At 39.7% G+C, this 17,366-nt stretch overlaps 1 protein-coding gene across 1 annotated transcript; it reads left to right on the top strand.

Moving 5' to 3' along the window:
* Positions 1-6: 6 nt before the first annotated feature.
* EDNRB (endothelin receptor type B) lies at positions 7-12,961 on the top strand. Its single transcript, XM_026044516.1, has 7 exons — positions 7-227; positions 8,290-8,402; positions 8,554-8,758; positions 9,089-9,238; positions 10,193-10,326; positions 10,882-10,990; positions 12,408-12,961. Exons 1-7 carry the CDS (start codon positions 9-11, stop codon positions 12,537-12,539), a joined length of 1,062 nt encoding a protein of 353 aa, XP_025900301.1. The 5' UTR covers positions 7-8; the 3' UTR covers positions 12,540-12,961.
* Positions 12,962-17,366: the final 4,405 nt, after the last annotated feature.

The raw sequence follows: 17,366 nt of genomic DNA, 5'->3' as shown, positions 1-17,366 counted from the left end.
CGCCGCCCATGTGCACGGGGCAGACGGAGATCAAGGAGACCTTCAAGTACATCAACACGGTGGTCTCCTGCCTCGTCTTCGTGCTGGGCATCATCGGCAACTCCACGCTGCTGCGCATCATCTACAAGAACAAGTGCATGCGGAACGGGCCCAACATCCTCATCGCCAGCCTGGCCCTCGGCGACCTGCTCCACATCATCATCGACATCCCCATCAACGTCTACAAGGTGAGCGGGGCAGGCTCGGGCTCCGGCGGAATCCCGCCTCCAGCCGGGAGCAGGGCCCCGGGGAGGGGTGGCAGGAAACCTCCCTGTGCCCCAAATTGGACAGCCCGGGTCCCCCGGGCGCTCATCAGCCGTGTTTCTAACGCCAACACGAGCGCCTTCACCCGCCTCTTCCTCCTCCTCGCTTCACATGCGTGGCTTCAAACRCAGGGGTTTGGTACTCGCAGCTTTGCAAAGCCGCGTTGCATGAGCGCGTTTTTGAGTCCGGCTTTTTGAGTTTTGAGTCCAGGTTTTTGAGTCCAGCTTTTCGTATCAGCGGTGGTGGCTCCCAGAGGCTGTTGGAAGCTGTTGAAGCTGCTGATTCTTTATCCTTGCAAAGGATAAAGGCAAAGGATAGGCGAAGGATATCCTGGGAAAGCAGTGAACTCRCAGGCGCATCACGAGTGTGGCAAACTGTTGAGCTGCATAGTTCTGATTACATGAAAATTGCTTCTGTTTGCAATTTGGGTAACTTCCCWAACTATACATTTATCAAGGTTTGCACATGAGGCTACCAGTTTTCTGAGCAAGAGTGGAATTTATGGGGAAAAAATAATACTCAAGATGGACTTGTTTGAGTAACTTTGCAATTGTTAAGAAATCATTAACTGAATAGAAAGATTTTTTTTCCCTTCCATTCTCACAGAAAGGGCGAAAATAGTGTGTTAATTGCACAACTGCTCATGCGACAGCACAACTGCTCCCTGCAATCACAGGGACACAGACATGTCAAAATTAAAGATGTCAGTGATAAAAAGCAATAATATATTGCAGTCCTTATCTGGGCAGAATATCGTTAAGTATATCATTGTGAGTAGGTTGGAGCTGGAGGAATGAAAGGTCAGATTGCATGTTGATAAATATTAGACAAGCTGCAAGTCTGGCTTTTTTTATTGCGCTGCTACCGCTCGTGCCAGGAGCGGAGCATAAGCTCTCAGGTGCCAAAACTTCCACGCTGAAGTCTTCTCATCTTAACCATCACATTCATCTTAACCAAAAACCCACCTTGAAATTACACTGTTAATGAGTAAAGTGATCAGTGAGTAAAATATTTGCTGTTTTAAAACAGGGTTTTTGAATAAGCATAAGCAACAACAACAGGAGAAAAGACCATAGATTGTATTAATTTGATTCTTTTTTCATMAAGATTGAAGCATTTGTCTGTAATTAGAGTTTTTCTTGTTAAATCTGTATCTCATTTAAAGCCACCGCAGAGCTGCCTTATGAAGGATAACAAAGTAATGTCATCAAACCCAGCTATAATCAGCTAGTAGTGTGGGGAAAACACGTCAGCAAAGTCWTATTTTGTAAATCAAGCGTACTAAACAGCTGTAACCTGCAGTTTGAAACAACTTTAAAGTGAATGAAACAGCTCTTCAAAATCACTGTGAGGTACACAACTAGTCAGCTACACAGAAAAGGGTATGAAAGAGTTTGTTACAAATTATTACAATTTTTTTTTTTTTAAAAAGGCATGGCTTTACAGAACCCTTCACTAGCAAGTGTGGAAGTGCCTGTGAACACTTTCCAGATCGATCCATAGCAGAGAACTTGAAATTTTCACTGGGACTATAACTTTATTAGCTGTTAGATGTTATGACTGCAAAAGATGTCCCTTGTGTATTTAAGTCAAGTGAATATTTAAGTAGCTGGAAAAGATAAACCAGTGCAGATTCCAGTCACCCTCAGTTGAGGGTACTTAGGGATAACCAGATATTATCTGTACTTTGAGACAAGAAAAATGCAGGCTAATGTGTAAAATGCTGCTTATAGTCCKTTACTATTGATAGGTTTGCATGCTGACATTCACCAAGACATTCAGCAGAAGATGGAAAATATTGCAGTCTTTCAGTAATCCGGAAACTGAGTGTGAGAGGGGAATGAGATGATTTGGTGGTTTCTGTTCCGTCATGCAGAACATGGAAGATCTTTTCAGCTTTTGGGGTCCTGGCAAACAGTCTGCTTTGGCTCTGACCCCAGAACTGCAGAATGTGAAGTCAAGAAAAGAGTGAAAACAGTCACTCTACAGCATGAAATATTATGGCAGTCTAAGTTCTGTGCCAAATTATTACTAGTTATGTAGGATAGGAGGCTGCTTTTATGTCTGGATCAACTGCTTCACAAAGATGTGCCAAATTTGGGTGTCTTCATTAATTCAAGACATGCAAAGCAGCAAACAGCAGTTGTGAGTGTGAGCAGAAGGGCACGGTAGGAAATAATAATATATTGCAGTGGTGAGTGGGCTCTGTGTGTCCTTCCCTGCGCGTGCGGTGCGTGGAAGGCTTGAAGCAGGGCAGCTTGTTTGCCAGGCTGGGCAGCCTGCGGGTCGGGGGGCTTTGTGCTCAGGTTCACAAAGTGAGGAAAAGGTGGCAGTTCTCATGTGCAAGATGTCAAAACARTGTTGAGACTGAAAATGCCAATCTTAATGTTGCACAACCGAAGCTCTGCCTCCCACGCTTATATCTATAATGATATAGGAGCACATACTTTGTCGAACTATGTCATTTCTCAATATTATAATACCTTGCCTTCTTGTTTAAAACATAAGCACCTCTCTCTCTGTGGTTACTGGCTTGTTAAATCCGATATGTTGCATTGTTCCCCAAGACTGTTAACAGCAGAGACGCTTTGGGCCAGGTCATAGTTTTGCTTCAAATGTTCACACAGAGAAATAAATGTGAGGGATCAGGGCACATTCTACACACACTCGTGTGGCTTTCTGAACTCTGGCTATTATTATTGCACAAATGAGCAAGGGAGAATTTGTACTAGAAAAACTGTCACAGATTCCTTATCTCAGGGCAAAATGTAGGAAATTTCCAGGAATGATCAAAATCCCATCATTGGCCAAGCAAATGATCAAAGGCCAAAGTCAGCTTTGTAGAAAATTTCTTTTTCCATAAGGTATTTTAGGGATTACATTAAAAATATATAGCTAAAGAACTCTATAGCTAAAGAAAATATAGCATTGCCAAAAACTGAAAAGATAAGATGGACCAGATCAGGGGACTGTATGTCCTGTACAGCTTCAATTTGACCTCCTTCTTAATTCAACTGTGTGCTAGAAAATGCAGGGTTTCCTTGGACATGTCTGCCTGACAGTCTTAGATATTCTTAGATATTCTGGTGATACAAGAACCTATAGAGCATCAATCACCCTACATGATGAAGTTCAACTCTGTCTSTAGTCCATCTTGTGTTAAAGAACTGGGAGAAATGAAGAGAGTTGCTTTTCTTTCAGCGCGTGAACCATTTTCTTGAGCTCAAGTTCATCTCTGGGCAGAAATCAAGCATTGAGAATTTCTTACTCAAACTTTAAGCTATGACCATATTAAGTTACAAGTTTTGTTTGCTTAGCATCCCTGTATGGTCATCAAATGCAGATGGGCACTTAGCAAAGGGTGCTGCAGCCTATCTAAGATCTGTGTCTTCTGCTGGAGAAACCTGCCCGTCTCCGTAGGCTCTAGGGAGAACAGGGACACGTTGTTCTCTAGTTAGGTGGCAAGATGTTAGGTGGCTGTAGTCCAGGTTTGGGTTGGCAGAAATGTCTGTGTGTTGCTTACGGTGCTTGATATGCTGATTTCTTGATGGATCTCCAARCTGAAATACATTAGGCTCTCTGCAAACCGAAATACATTAGGCTCTATCACATAAATTTGTAAATTTAGAGGTTTTTGTTGTTGTTGTTGTTGTTATGTATATGTTTTCACTCCAAAGAACTATGTGCAAGTTTTCAAAATCAGGGTTCAGCTGCTGGATTTTAGCTTCCACGCTGTGCTTATACTTAACCAATCTTACAGCAACGCARTTTACTTCATAGTTACTTTTGCCCCAGTCCTTTCAGTGGAGCTCTTAGATTGCAGAAACAAGACATTGTAGGGTTTCTGACATTTTTTTTGCGTGATATTGCTTCAGCTTGATTCAGTRTTTAAGACAATAGAGTTTATGAGCAGAAGCTACTAATAAAAGAACAGAAAATGGAACTAATTGTTTGCCTCCTATTAAGATTTGTAGTGTTTATGAGGCAGACTCAGTAAAACATTCTTAGCTTAATTAGGGACATGGAAATGTGCTTTCTTGCCTAGAAAGACACTTCCTGCCCTGACATAAGAATAAATCCTAATTATTGTTAAGTAGTAATGAGTTTCTTAATGTTGTCTGACTCATCTTTGATCATAAACTTTATTTTCTGAGCAGACTCACATTTAGGAAAATACTTGCTCTTATGAAATGCCCAAAATTCTTCATGTGCATGAGTCTGCGTGACCTCTGTCTTCCCAATGCATCAAGAAGGATATGAACATGTCAGTGCAAACCTGCCAGTCATTTCACAGATAGGTTTAAAAAGTTGCTTATGGATTGGTTTTACAGCTGCATGTCTGATTTCACCTGTGCCTGCGATTTATAGTCAGTAAGAATCAAGTCATATTGTACAGTAAGTGAGGAGCACTTTGAATAAGCACATCAGGAGAAGCAGGAACACTTTGCGTTTTCCCATGTGTGGAGCATAAGGAGCGGGACGCAGGCATAACCAGGCGCACGCTTTGGCTGCCTCCTCGTGCCTGGGTTGCATCTGTGGCACCAGCTTCCCGGCCGGTGGCCGCAGCAGCTGAGCCACCAAGAGCTGAGTATCCCTGTCCTGCTGGATAATCCAGCCGCAGGTCACTAACCTCCTTGTGCCGCTGCACAAGGGAGAGGAAGCAGGAGCTGTAGCTCCCAGGTGGGTGTCGGACTCACCATCTCTCTCGGGGCTGCTTTCCTATCTGTGCAGCTGTCACATCAGCAGGCTCAAGGCTGCGCCTTGGCAGAGGAAGCATTTGCAGGGGTCTTCATAAAACCAGTGCTTTTATTTTTTTTAGTGATTTCACATCAATCTAGAGGTTATTCTCTGTCCTTATATTTAATCTTTAACACAATTTAAACTTTAGCGCATTGCTGTGGCTTAGTGGTTAAAACTTTGTCCGTATGAAATAAGTGACTAGAAAATACTGGAAAAGACAAGCCAGCCTATAGCCAGTGGTAAACTTTACTTGGTATTTTAGTTCTGAAAACACTACTTTATTTTTCTTTTTACTGCTGCTAGGCATGTCTCATGACTCAAAGTCATTTGTCATGTGTAAAATGGCACTGTGTCTGTGCAGGTACCATATCTTGAATCTAAAAAATTACATTGGACCTAATTTCCTAAGAAAAATTATTGATCTTGTCCACAAATAATGTTCCCGAATATGTCACACAGGGTTTTCACTACATTTGTGCAGCTTCTTGAGGAGATGCCAATACACAGATTAAATAGAAACTGCCAAGAAAGAGTGAATCCAGCATTTAAAATATTCTGCTTTTTCCTTTAATTTATTTTCTTTGCATATTTTTTTCTTCACATGTCAGAATAGGTTTGACTCGTGTATTAAAATGCACCCGTTTCACAGTATGCCAGCTACAGCAGACAGCGTATCATTTCCAATCCCGTGGAGACAGTTGTGTCCATTCTCCACCCGATGTAAACTGTCTGAATGCAAATCCTGTTTTGGTGCGATGCTGAACCCAGACTAATGCACCTTTTCTGTCACTAAGCCACTCTCGCCCACATGCAGCTCTGCTGTCGTCTCGCCRTAGCTGCCTCAGATCTGGTCCCCTTGATTTGGGGAGCGGGTGAGACTGACTGTGCCTGAGAGAGAAACATGAGTTTGGGGAAATCTCCCGTGTGTGGCTAAGCGGTTGTTATTTTAGGGATTACAGGAATGCCTTCCACATGTACCAGCTCGTTCTAGCTTAAGATTCTTCCAATTAAGATCTGTCAACAAGTGTTTGATCAAATTTCTGTGTTTCAGGTTGGGGAAGASTTTTGATATTGGCAAAATATTTCAAATGAAAAAAAAAAAAAAAAAAAGCCTTTAACTAGAATCGTATTTGTTTAAATAAATACAGATACACTTGCTACTAAATCCTCGGCTTTGATAACAACTAAGTGTGGGAGGCTGGAGGTTCATTGTTATAAATAATTGGTCTAGATGACATTTGATTTCACAGAGTATACATTTCAAATGGCTGTAATTACATGGAAATTTTAATAATAGACAATTACTCTCACCTCTATGGCAATTAGAGTAGTCTCACAGGAGAGGCTTATACTGGAAATACTTATAATTACAACGACTGAATTATTAGCCTACTTCACATAAGCAAAACATCCTATGTAGTCTGTGGTTATTAGACCCTCATCCTCGTTTCCTCTGTTCTTTTACCTTCCATGAAATTCTCTAGAAATATGAATTGTTAGCATTTGTTTTTCTGTTTCATTTTTGGACAAGTGCTCTTCAGCTCGCCTCAGTTGAAGGATTAGTTTAAATTTGGGCTATGGACAATTTTTGTACTGCTGTTTTTTTCAAAGGCCCCATTTCAGGACAGGGCTAACGCAGATCTGAAGATGTTCCTGAGAGGCTTAGCGGGCTATAGAGATTTCCCACTTGCTCATGCAAGTGCTTCCTTTGGATCGAAATATCTTGAAAGGAACACCTAATTTCCTTTGAATTGAAATATAATGATGSTTAAATGATATGGGGGCTTCAGTAAATCTGTTTGGATCATGTTCATGTAATTGTTTATCCTTGCATGCATATATATAGGATTTTTTGCTATACTGAAGCTAGTSGGAACAGGCAACTGCATGCCTATTTTGAATTGTTTTGCTCCACAGCAGAACCTGTACCTTATGATGGTTTATTTCTTTTTTTCTTRCATCCCTGTTGCTAAGAAGATGCTGAGGAGAGCTGAGTTGTTGGAAGGGATTCATAAACTCCTTTTGGCAATTATCACTTTTTTTTCCCCTCTACTTTGGCACTTTGCAGCGCTATATCTGCAATAGATCCAAAAGGCCTCATTTGTAGAAAGTTAAGAGAAACAGAACTGTAGAAATGGRCTTAAATAATGTGACTAATTACAGAAATTCAGGAAATAGATATTTCCAAATATAACAATTGTCACTGTTTCTTGACATAACCTCTACTCTGGAGAGTCTTGCTTTTGTGAGGTATTCAAAGATTTGGCTCCTGCCATGATGCATTTGAGATGTCAGAGTAGCTCGCTGCAGAGAACAAGGATCAAATTCGTCCAAAGTAAAGTTACAAGCAGCAGTTCACCGCATCAGCTGGGGGAAAGATACTCCTGAGCTATTCACCCAGGAGGCCTTTTCCTCAGAGTTAGCTGAAATGCAGGAAATTTTAACATACCAGACCCAAAGAACATTTGAATTGACATAAAATTCGGTGTGCTATTGTCGTTATTCAAGGCTGAAGGTGCAATTAGGCCTTTTGGTGTTGTAATACAGAATCAGGTCAGAACTGGTCACCCAAGCACTCCAGATTCATCTCATCTGTCTTCACCTGTTGCAAGACACCTAGTGCAAAATGGATATTTAGGCTTCCTGGGTATCCAGTGGCGTGGAAGGACACCTCTGAAGATATCCCTCTGAATTCTGTGGGATAAATTCTGTGGGATTGCCCTTCAGTTCCCTGGMTTCTCAGCTGAGGGAGATCTGGCTTCATTTAAATCCCACCCCAAGTGTGAGAACGTTGTTTTTGCCCTGTTCTTATCAGTCTTGAGYCACTTTCTGTATTTCTAATAAATAGATAGCCACCTAGAGCACTTAAACAGGAAAAGCAATGATCACCGAAGACAAATAACAGGCAATATAAAGAAGAGGGAAATCCAGTCCTACTCAGTCATCTTCCCTATAATCACTGAGGTGCTGAAGTTAAGAGAAGCAAAATGAGTGGARTTTGCTGGCCTTTTACTAAGCTTCTTTGCACATCCTTGTCTAGCCTAGGAGTGACTGTATTTCTCCTGCCCAGTCCTTAGGATGTGCACCTTGGAGGCTCGTTTGCAAAATGGTTCTTTCTGATTAAGTTTTGCTTGCTTGCATAAAACAATTAAGAGAAAAGTGTATGCTGCAGATATAGGAATGATTTTTTTAAAGGTGGTTCATTTCTAATTGCATCTGTTTTTTTTTTTTTTTTTCTTTTCACAGCTGCTTGCAGAAGACTGGCCCTTTGGGGTTGAAATGTGCAAATTAGTACCCTTCATTCAAAAGGCATCAGTGGGCATCACAGTGTTGAGTTTGTGTGCCCTCAGTATAGATCGGTGAGACCCATTTTTTTCACTACACTGTATAGTTTCTATTAAATAAGGGCACTGGCTCCAGTTCTCCTTTCTGTTCAGTTGATGTAATGCTAATGAGCTGTATTTAAACYCACATACGTTTCCTTACTGTAAACATGTCCTGTTGCTTCAGGTACCGGGCGGTTGCTTCTTGGAGTCGCATCAAGGGAATAGGAGTGCCCAAGTGGACTGCAGTTGAAATTGTGCTCATCTGGGTTRTATCAGTGATACTGGCTGTTCCAGAAGCTATAGCATTTGACATGATTACAATGGAGTACAGAGGGAAGGATCTGAGAATTTGCCTGCTTCACCCCACACAAAAAACATCCTTTATGATGGTAAGACAAGTGTCTCTATCAYACCTTTCTGAAAAAGTTCATTGAATCTTCTCCATGTACTGTAGATTGACATGTTTACAGACATATGTGAAGTATATGTGAAAGTAATGTTGAAATGAAATATATTTCTGAAATATATTGGTTAAAAGAGGGACATTCAGAAATACTTCTCTTTTTGTAGGCTTTGGGCATACCACTTTCTTGTCCTGTTTCCTCATCTATAAGATCCTTCTTATGGAGAAGTTTTTAACGACAGGGTGACCAAGTAGATGAGACTTGCAAAATTCTCAACATTCAACTCCTAACAAATGTTTTTCTTTTTCCTTCTAGTTTTACAAGCAAGCTAAGGACTGGTGGCTGTTCAGCTTTTATTTCTGTCTGCCGTTGGCCATCACAGCATTTTTTTATACTCTGATGACCTGTGAGATGTTGAGAAAGAAAAGTGGGATGCAGATAGCTTTGAATGACCACTTGAAACAGGTAAAAAATTATTCCTTACACATCTGCTGATTGTGGAGAGACTGACAATAACGAGTGTATTAACTTACACACCACATCCTTATTCTGTTCTTAAATGACAACTGTGAGGTTGTTATGGAGGAAAAGTTTAGAGGTACTGCTGAGCTCGTGTATATCAGAGTATTCATATTTCTCAAGTTTCCTTCAGAAATCTAAGACTTTGACGGTAACAAAACTTTATTTTCTTGCCTAGTGTTCATCCTCCAGGATTTATAGTTTTTATTTCTTCTTCACAGTTATGAGAGCTGGATATTTTCTAATRAAAACTAAAATTTCACTGTAATTCAGAAGCTGGTGATGTGAGGATACAAATTGGTTTGAATCAGTTTTATGCCAGACTGTAGGAAGGTTGCTAGAACAAAACACATTTCCTAAGACTAGTATTGGACCAAACAGAATTRGAATTACCATAAGTAACTTGAATTCAACTGCATTTGTATGATAAAGTACATTTGTGATCCTTTTTAGTAGCTTTATAGTTTGCATGATAATTTGCAATTAGTGTAAACAAGCACAGTCCTCTTCTCTTGTAGTCCTCATTATGACATTTAAAATTAGACCTGAAATCAAAGCACAAAAAATATAGTTCAAAACAAGTTGGCRTTTGAAAGTGTGTGTAATGGTGGGAATAATTTCTTCTTTTTTTATTTTTAATTTGTGTGTTTGTTTGTCCTTGATTTTTTTTTCATGCTACAGTTCATATTTTTTTGAAAGGGAGATTCTGAGACTCTGTGCAAGGCACTAAAACAGTAGAAGAGGTCTCAAAGTGCAGTGCRTTGTTCCAAGAAAACAAGACTTCAGATAGACTCCTATTTTGATAGCTCTATTTTTTCTKATCAAATATTTTGATATTAGAAGATAATGGCAATGGAGTGGAAGAAACTGCAATACCATTCTTTCCAATTTTATTTTCAGAGACGTGAGGTGGCCAAAACTGTGTTCTGTCTGGTGCTTGTCTTTGCCTTGTGTTGGCTGCCACTTCATTTAAGCAGAATATTGAAGCTCACTATTTATGATCAGAAAGACCCAAATAGATGTGAACTCTTAAGGTGAGATTGCAAAATACCCACCTACTGCTACTTTCATTTATTCTCTTTAATCATATTTGGATTTCCCAATGAACTAATTGTGTGTGTCTGAAGATCTCTCTGCTTTTTCTGGTTTTACTCGAGTTACAGAGTCAGGAAATTACAGGGAATTCCAGGAACACAGGGCTTCTCTGCTGTTTGTCCTATCTGTCTTCCTCATGATCCTTTCTGCATCTGCCCTACTGTCTCATTACTTGCCTACGTTGTGTCCCCATTTTCACTTTACACAAAAAAGCTAGGGTTGAGTCGCTGAAGAAAAAAGAGTAAATATTTCCTTCCAGAACTTAAGGTGATTGGATTTTCTTTAATTACTTTTATAAGAGTAGACTAAAGATTCAGACTTAAATTAAGCATAGTTATTGCTTCTGTGAGCTCGTCCTAGTCATGTTATCCCCGTTCTTATAATTATACTTAATTGTCTTGGTGAGTAAAGTGGAATCCAATTTATGCTGTTAAGTACCAAACCTTTTCAGAAAAACAAAAAAAAGTGTCTCACTTGCTTTGTTTTCCCCACAGCTTTTTTCTTGTAATGGACTACATTGGTATTAACATGGCTTCACTGAATTCCTGCATCAACCCAATAGCTCTGTATTTGGTGAGCAAAAGATTCCAAAACTGCTTTAAGGTAAGAGACTCTGTGCAACTGCTCCTTTGGTTAAAACATGATATCAGCAGTAAAATTAATTCCATAACATCCACAAAGGAGTGGAAATGATAATTAAATGTTACTTTAATTTTTAATTGAGTTATGATGAATATTCTCCCCCTTTCCCACTGAAGCTTCCTAGAAGGAAATTAAAGAGTCACAGGGGCAAAAAGAGAAAGCAAAAGAAAAGCCAGTATAACAAACCTGCACAGCACTGTGATAATGAGGCTGCATCACTTCCCGACTGGAGCTGGCAAACAGCCACCTCAAACGCACTGACCAAGCACTCAGGCTTCTCTGCAAYGTTTCACATAGACATATCCTCTGTAACCCGGAGGACACTGACCACAGTGTCCCTGCATCCCGATGGAGCGCTTGGGACAAAGAGCTTGGGACAATCAGTATTCTCTCGGCCCTTTCCAGTAACTCCATTTAAAAATAAAAGGGTTTTTTTTTCATGTTTTTCCTCTGTTTGAAAGAAGAACCTTAGGCACTAGTTCTGCCTGAGTTTATGAGGCTCTGGATCCCATGTGAATTGCAACCGAAATCTACCATCTTTCACCAGACCTTCAGCCTTCTAGTCATCCAACTCTTAGCCATTTTGCTTGGAAAATGTTCAGATTTGATGCTCAGCAACACCAGAGTGTGATTTTTTTTTTTTTTTAGAGCAATCCAGAGTCCCCTTCTTTGGGCCCTTCCTCAGGATTCTTATTTTACTTAAGACCAAGTTGCAGATTTCTCTTTGATGCTAAGCATTTAACAATTGGGCCCTGCAAGGCCTATCACCTGGTTGTCCAACTCCTTTACTGGCTACATCCTTCAGCCAGGACATTTTTATAGAGACTTTAGTTACCGTCTTACCTTCCGTGTCTACTTTACTGGCTCCCTGAACTACTGTAGTTGAGAGCAACCAAAGGGCAGCCAACAGCATCAGGAAAGGATCTACAGTACATCCAGGAGTCTTTTGAACTGTGTTTCTTCTTTGCCATTCTCTTATTTAATTACTTTTTCCTCCCTAAAAATAAACTAAATAGCAGCATCTCGGGAATTACTGTGCATACATGTCTAACAGGAAAGGTTATGGGACAAGGAGGAGTCTAATTTTATTTTCAGGTGCCTCTGGAATTTCAGTTTAGATTCAAAGTTATGTGCCTGTTCCCAGGACATTATTCTTCCTGCTGTTCAATCCTCAGATTTTTTAATGGGATGTCTCAGTAATTATCTAGTTGTCATTCTGGCTTAGCAATACTTGTTTGCTTACACTTTAACACCAAAATGGTAGCTTAGCCACTTTCCATTTCCTTCTGTACCAGTGCATTTGGACAGTGTTTTGATGCATTTTGCTGCACTGACCAAACAAAATGATGTCAAATGTTCATTCCTTCTGTTTTAACAGTCATGTTTGTGTTGCTGGTGCCAATCCAAAGATCTGTTGTCCCTGGAGGAAAGGCAGTCCTGTTTAAAGTTCAAAGCCAACGATCATGGATATGACAATTTCCGCTCCAGTAACAAGTACAGCTCTTCCTAGGAGAGGCCGAAGAGGTGTATTCTCTAAAGTGAATGCTGGTGCCTTTCTGAGCAAGAGTGGCAAGTACTTGCGATGAGAGAGAGATAGAAGAACCTTTAGAAAAAGCGAGTTTCGCGTTTGCACGAAAAGAAGGAAATCGTGAGAAATAATTGCACAAAATCTGCGTAACTTTCAAAATCGCGGACATTTGTGAAATGGTCCTGGACAGAACGCGAAGAAAAGCATCGAAATAACAAGTCATTGTTAGCACTTGAATACTTCTGAATCAGCACTTCCAAAAGATCCCCACTTCCTCTATATTAAACAATCATTTGTATTCACTATAACAGTTGTAGGAACTGGAGTCACTGTAATTACCAAGTAGCATAATATAACTTTAATTGGATCAATGCCAGTATTATATATAACTCCACACATTATCTTTTATAAAGCAGATTAACCATCATCACTATTGTCTTTTTTTAAAAATAAAACAAGGAATATTTTGTAATGCTGGTTTAAGTGTAAAAAAAGTTGATTTTTTTTTTTTACTGGAGGTATTAAAGAGGTAGCTAATAAAATTATTAAAGGCTGCAGTCAATTTGAAAGTGCATTTCACTTTGATTGTTGTTTTTATAAGGAGCTTCCAAGACCTCTGTAAATACCGTTCTGTCACCAGTGTGCCTGGTCCGTGCATTTGGCTGCACTCTGGATATCACCACTCTTTCACTGTCTTCATGTTACTCGTGTTTCCTATGACAGCAGAGGAGAGAAAAGCACTAAAAGCAAATATGTGTTATCATAGAATGGCAGAAACTGGGGCTAGGATTGGAAACCAGCTATTTTTAACTGAAAACGAAGTGATTGTCCCTTGTTGACTGTGGGCATTTGAGCGAGAACCTGAGGGCTGTTTAGCAACAAATAGCTGTTGTGATCCCAATACTGCTTTGGAGCCAAATCCTTTAGAAACACTAGATAGTACAAAATGGAACAAAGCAAAACAGAGGGAGACAATGAATTTGAAGTTCTATTTGCATTTAAATTTTAATCTTTGTAGAGAAAATAATTCATAGACTGTACTTCAAAAAAAAAAACAGTACTATGTAGCACACTAATCTTGCTATTAAGACACGCTTTACTTCTGTAGTTCCATGGTTATGGGCTTAAGAAGGTGTGTGATTATTTTCTGCTTCTGTAAATAGTTTAGTGAAGCATAATAAATTATAAAGTATTGAAATACGGGCAGGACCCTGTAAGAAAAGAGAAAGATGAAGATGCCTGTAGTAAACATGATGCTTATTGCCAGGAGCAATTCACATTTTGTACATACATGACAGGTCATTCTTTGGCTTTTTCATTTCCTACTAATTTGTTGCCGTTGTCCCCAAAGACTTATTAACATAAGTGTAGTGCATGAAGGAATGAGATTTTCACGAAAAGATAACATATAACATGCTTTTTTAAAAGCAGTGTTTTCAATAGACATGATATCTTGTAATAGAAATATATATCAAAACTCAGGATTTTTTTTTTTTATTTCCAAATTTCACATATAAGGATTTTTTCCTTTTTATCAGCTTTGATTAACTTTAGATTTTTTTTTTTTAATTAAGTGCCTTAACTCTGCTCAGGATGAAAACCATTTTTATCAAATCTTTATCTGGTGTTCCCTGGGATGAGGATCATCTCGCCTGACTTTAGGTGCCTACAGCACACCTTGTAGACACCTGAACACAGGTGAGGTGAAGCCCATTCCTGGTGCTGCCCTGACCAGAGCGAGCAGCACTGTGCCTGTATAGACAAGCTGAGGACCTTGGCTGGAGCCTGTGCACGTGTGTGGATAATCTCCCAGCTTCCTGGGATGCTGGTACCATCTGTCTGTAGCACGTGCACCCAACTGCTCAAATTCTAAGCTTTCATAAATTTAAAGTTTTGTTCCTTAGGCTTTGAACAGGAAATGATGTTTTTCTTCGCCAGGTCCTAAACTGTTAGGTAGAAGTTTAGAATTTTAAATGAAATGAATTCCTTCTATCCTGAAAGGTAATAATTGGCTGTTTTGACCTTAAAGCTTATTACTCATTTGTTTACAGAAGAACTCTCTCATGGTAAGCCATGAATATCACTCCACTTTGCCTGCAGGTATTTTTGTGAAATGTGTTTCATCTGCTAAGAATGGATAATCAGTTAAATCCTAAGTTCGATACTGGTCAGTGTTATTTTTATCAAGTCATATCATTATAATATTGTACATGTATATTATTATTTTTATTTAAAATATAGCTGTTGTATTGGCAACATGTGTAACATATTTTTTTGTTTTGTGTGAACTAATTCCCTGGTAGGTCCTCCTAAGTCAGACATTTAGGTTTTGCAGACAAAGTGCATTTATACTGCCTACTTTTCAGAAGTAATATACTTATTAGCACACTTCTTTACTTTTTTTTTTTCTTTTTCCAGTATTCTTGAAGCAGCATTTTTGCTGAAGCTCTCCTATAATAAAAGTTTCCTTTGAATAAAATTTTCAAGTATACACTTAGAAGAACATACAGGAGAACTCAAATGTGCCTCTGTTCCAGCAAGAGTTGAGTCTGTCTTACGGAAGACAGGCATTCCCAAAAGTCCTTAGTACAGGTTTATTTCTGAACCGTGGGTTCAGAAAGACATTCACTGAAGACAGTGAATGTTTAACCATTCACTTAAGCTGGAGCAGAATTTGGATACAACATGAACTTTTTAAAAACATGTATGTGAAGTTTGCTGTCTTAACTAAATACAGGATTTTATTTTATTTTATTTTATTTTTTGTTTTTGACAAGGGAGTTGCCTAGAAAGGTTAGAAATGAGAAGCTTTTGCAGCAAAGAGCTTGTCCAAGGCTACCTAGTTCAGCCCCACCGAGGGGGCTGCACAGAGCAGAACAGCCGTGCATCCTACACAGGAGTTTGGTGCACTTGCTCGCGGGGGTTTAACATAAAGGATGCATCATCAGTCCCAGTGGAATGAGGAGTTAACACAGAATGGCTCAATATGGAAAAAAAAATAAAATAAATGACAGGACATCTCTGAATTTTGGCCTTAAGAAAATAGATTTTGCTTCCTCTGCTGTTCTGGATTGTGTCTGCACACAATACTCTGAGAATTTAGAGGGAATTTCAGACTGGGTGGACTGAACTGATAACGCTGGTACTACACCTCAGAGAATAAAATGCAAAATTCAATGTGTATGGAGCATCTACTGTGAGTTTGGTTTTTTTTTTTTTGTATTTCACTGTCCCAGAATGTCCCTCAAATGAGACACAGTTGGCGTAGCAAAAGAATGTTGTAYGTACTGAAATGAAAATGTTAAAAGGTCTTTTAAAATTGTTCTGTAATTTAGCTATGTAAAATAATTCTGTATTTCRTTTTCTGTGGTCACTTACAATAGTAACCTCTGTGGTTCACACAGTGTAAACCAACTAAATTACCAATAAAATATTTGTACTTTTGATTCATTAAGAAAAGCCCTCCCTGACCTTTCTTCTTCCATAGGACCTCATTTAATGATTTAACAGTGATGTATAAAAAAGAAGCAACTGTTTCAGAACTAAAAATCAGGGCCTTTGTGTGAACTAGCTTTGTGCTGCTAGTTGAAAACTGGAAAGAGTTCAGGCTTGCCTGCACATTGCAAAACTGTCCGATGTTTGTTGGAACAATCAGTCATGCCTATCTTTGCTCCACTTGTTTTTGCTCAAAATGTCAGTTGCAATCGCTTCCCTACACACCCATATATAGTAACAAATCCTCTTATGTTGGGACATAACAAATAAAAGCCCTGAAACTCTTAATTCATTAATTTAGCRGTGAGTGCATTCTGTGCTGGACTATTGGTTGTGAAAACCTTCAACCTTTTTACAAGATGTCAATGTAATTTTGCGCTTGTTTTCATTTCCCTTTTCTTGAAGCAATGGAAAGCAGTATCAGACAACGTGTGCTGCAGTCAGTAATGTATGTAATTTCATATGCTTGAAAAATCTGTGCATCCCAAAATGTATTTGTTGTTATTCCTCTTAATTTTATTCCAAATAGTTTAGGTTTCCTTCTGTTTAACGGTGGCCTGCTGCACCCATAGAGATTTGTCTTTTTCTCATGGTCTTTTGGACCTTACTGCATAGTTTCAAGTTTCCTGTGCTTGAAACAGAGACACTTGCAGAGATGAGGTGCCTGTAAGTGAATATTCTGCTTAGTTTCCCTCCTGCTCAATTCACTGGCCATTCCTTCGTCTTTGGCCCTTCCTGGTGCTACGTCCAAAGCCTTCACCAACCGCTGCTTGCAGAAACTTTTTTTTTGCATATTTCTTTTAGACCCTGCAGGTTCATATATGCAGTCCATAGCCCTCCTGCCACAGCTAGCTTGCTCCCTGACCACAACTTGCTTTTCTATTTGCCTCATCCCCAGTTTTATCTCCTTTACTCTTGGTTGTTTCCTTTGGGGGATTAAGTGTGCAGCTCGTTGTCATTTTTCCTACGCAGACCAGAGCTCACACAGCAACGTGGATGCACAGGTAGTTTATATGTCCCTCAAGGGCTGACTCAACTCTAGCCACGCTGAGAGGGGCAGATTTGGCGCTCTGGTGTCCACTTGGGGATGTTGGACGGGGTGGTTGGGTCTAGCCCATGGGCCCTCCTGCAAGGGGACGGAGCAGCAAGCAGCGTGCAGGAGCAGGCAAAACTTGGCTGCTTTTTACTGCATGTTCCTATAGAGGATTCCAAACAAATCCGTGTTGTCCTGGTCACCTTCCATCACCGTCAGCAGCAGTGACTGGGTTCCTAAGCCACAGCTGATAGGTGATGTATTTGTTTGCAATTTCTACC

This window comes from Nothoprocta perdicaria, unplaced genomic scaffold, assembly GCF_003342845.1.
Source record: "Nothoprocta perdicaria isolate Ctin4 unplaced genomic scaffold, notPer1 scaffold_37, whole genome shotgun sequence".
Classification (NCBI taxonomy): domain Eukaryota; kingdom Metazoa; phylum Chordata; class Aves; order Tinamiformes; family Tinamidae; genus Nothoprocta; species Nothoprocta perdicaria.
Note: the sequence above shows the minus strand (reverse complement) of the source record. Positions and strands in the feature narration are given on the sequence as shown.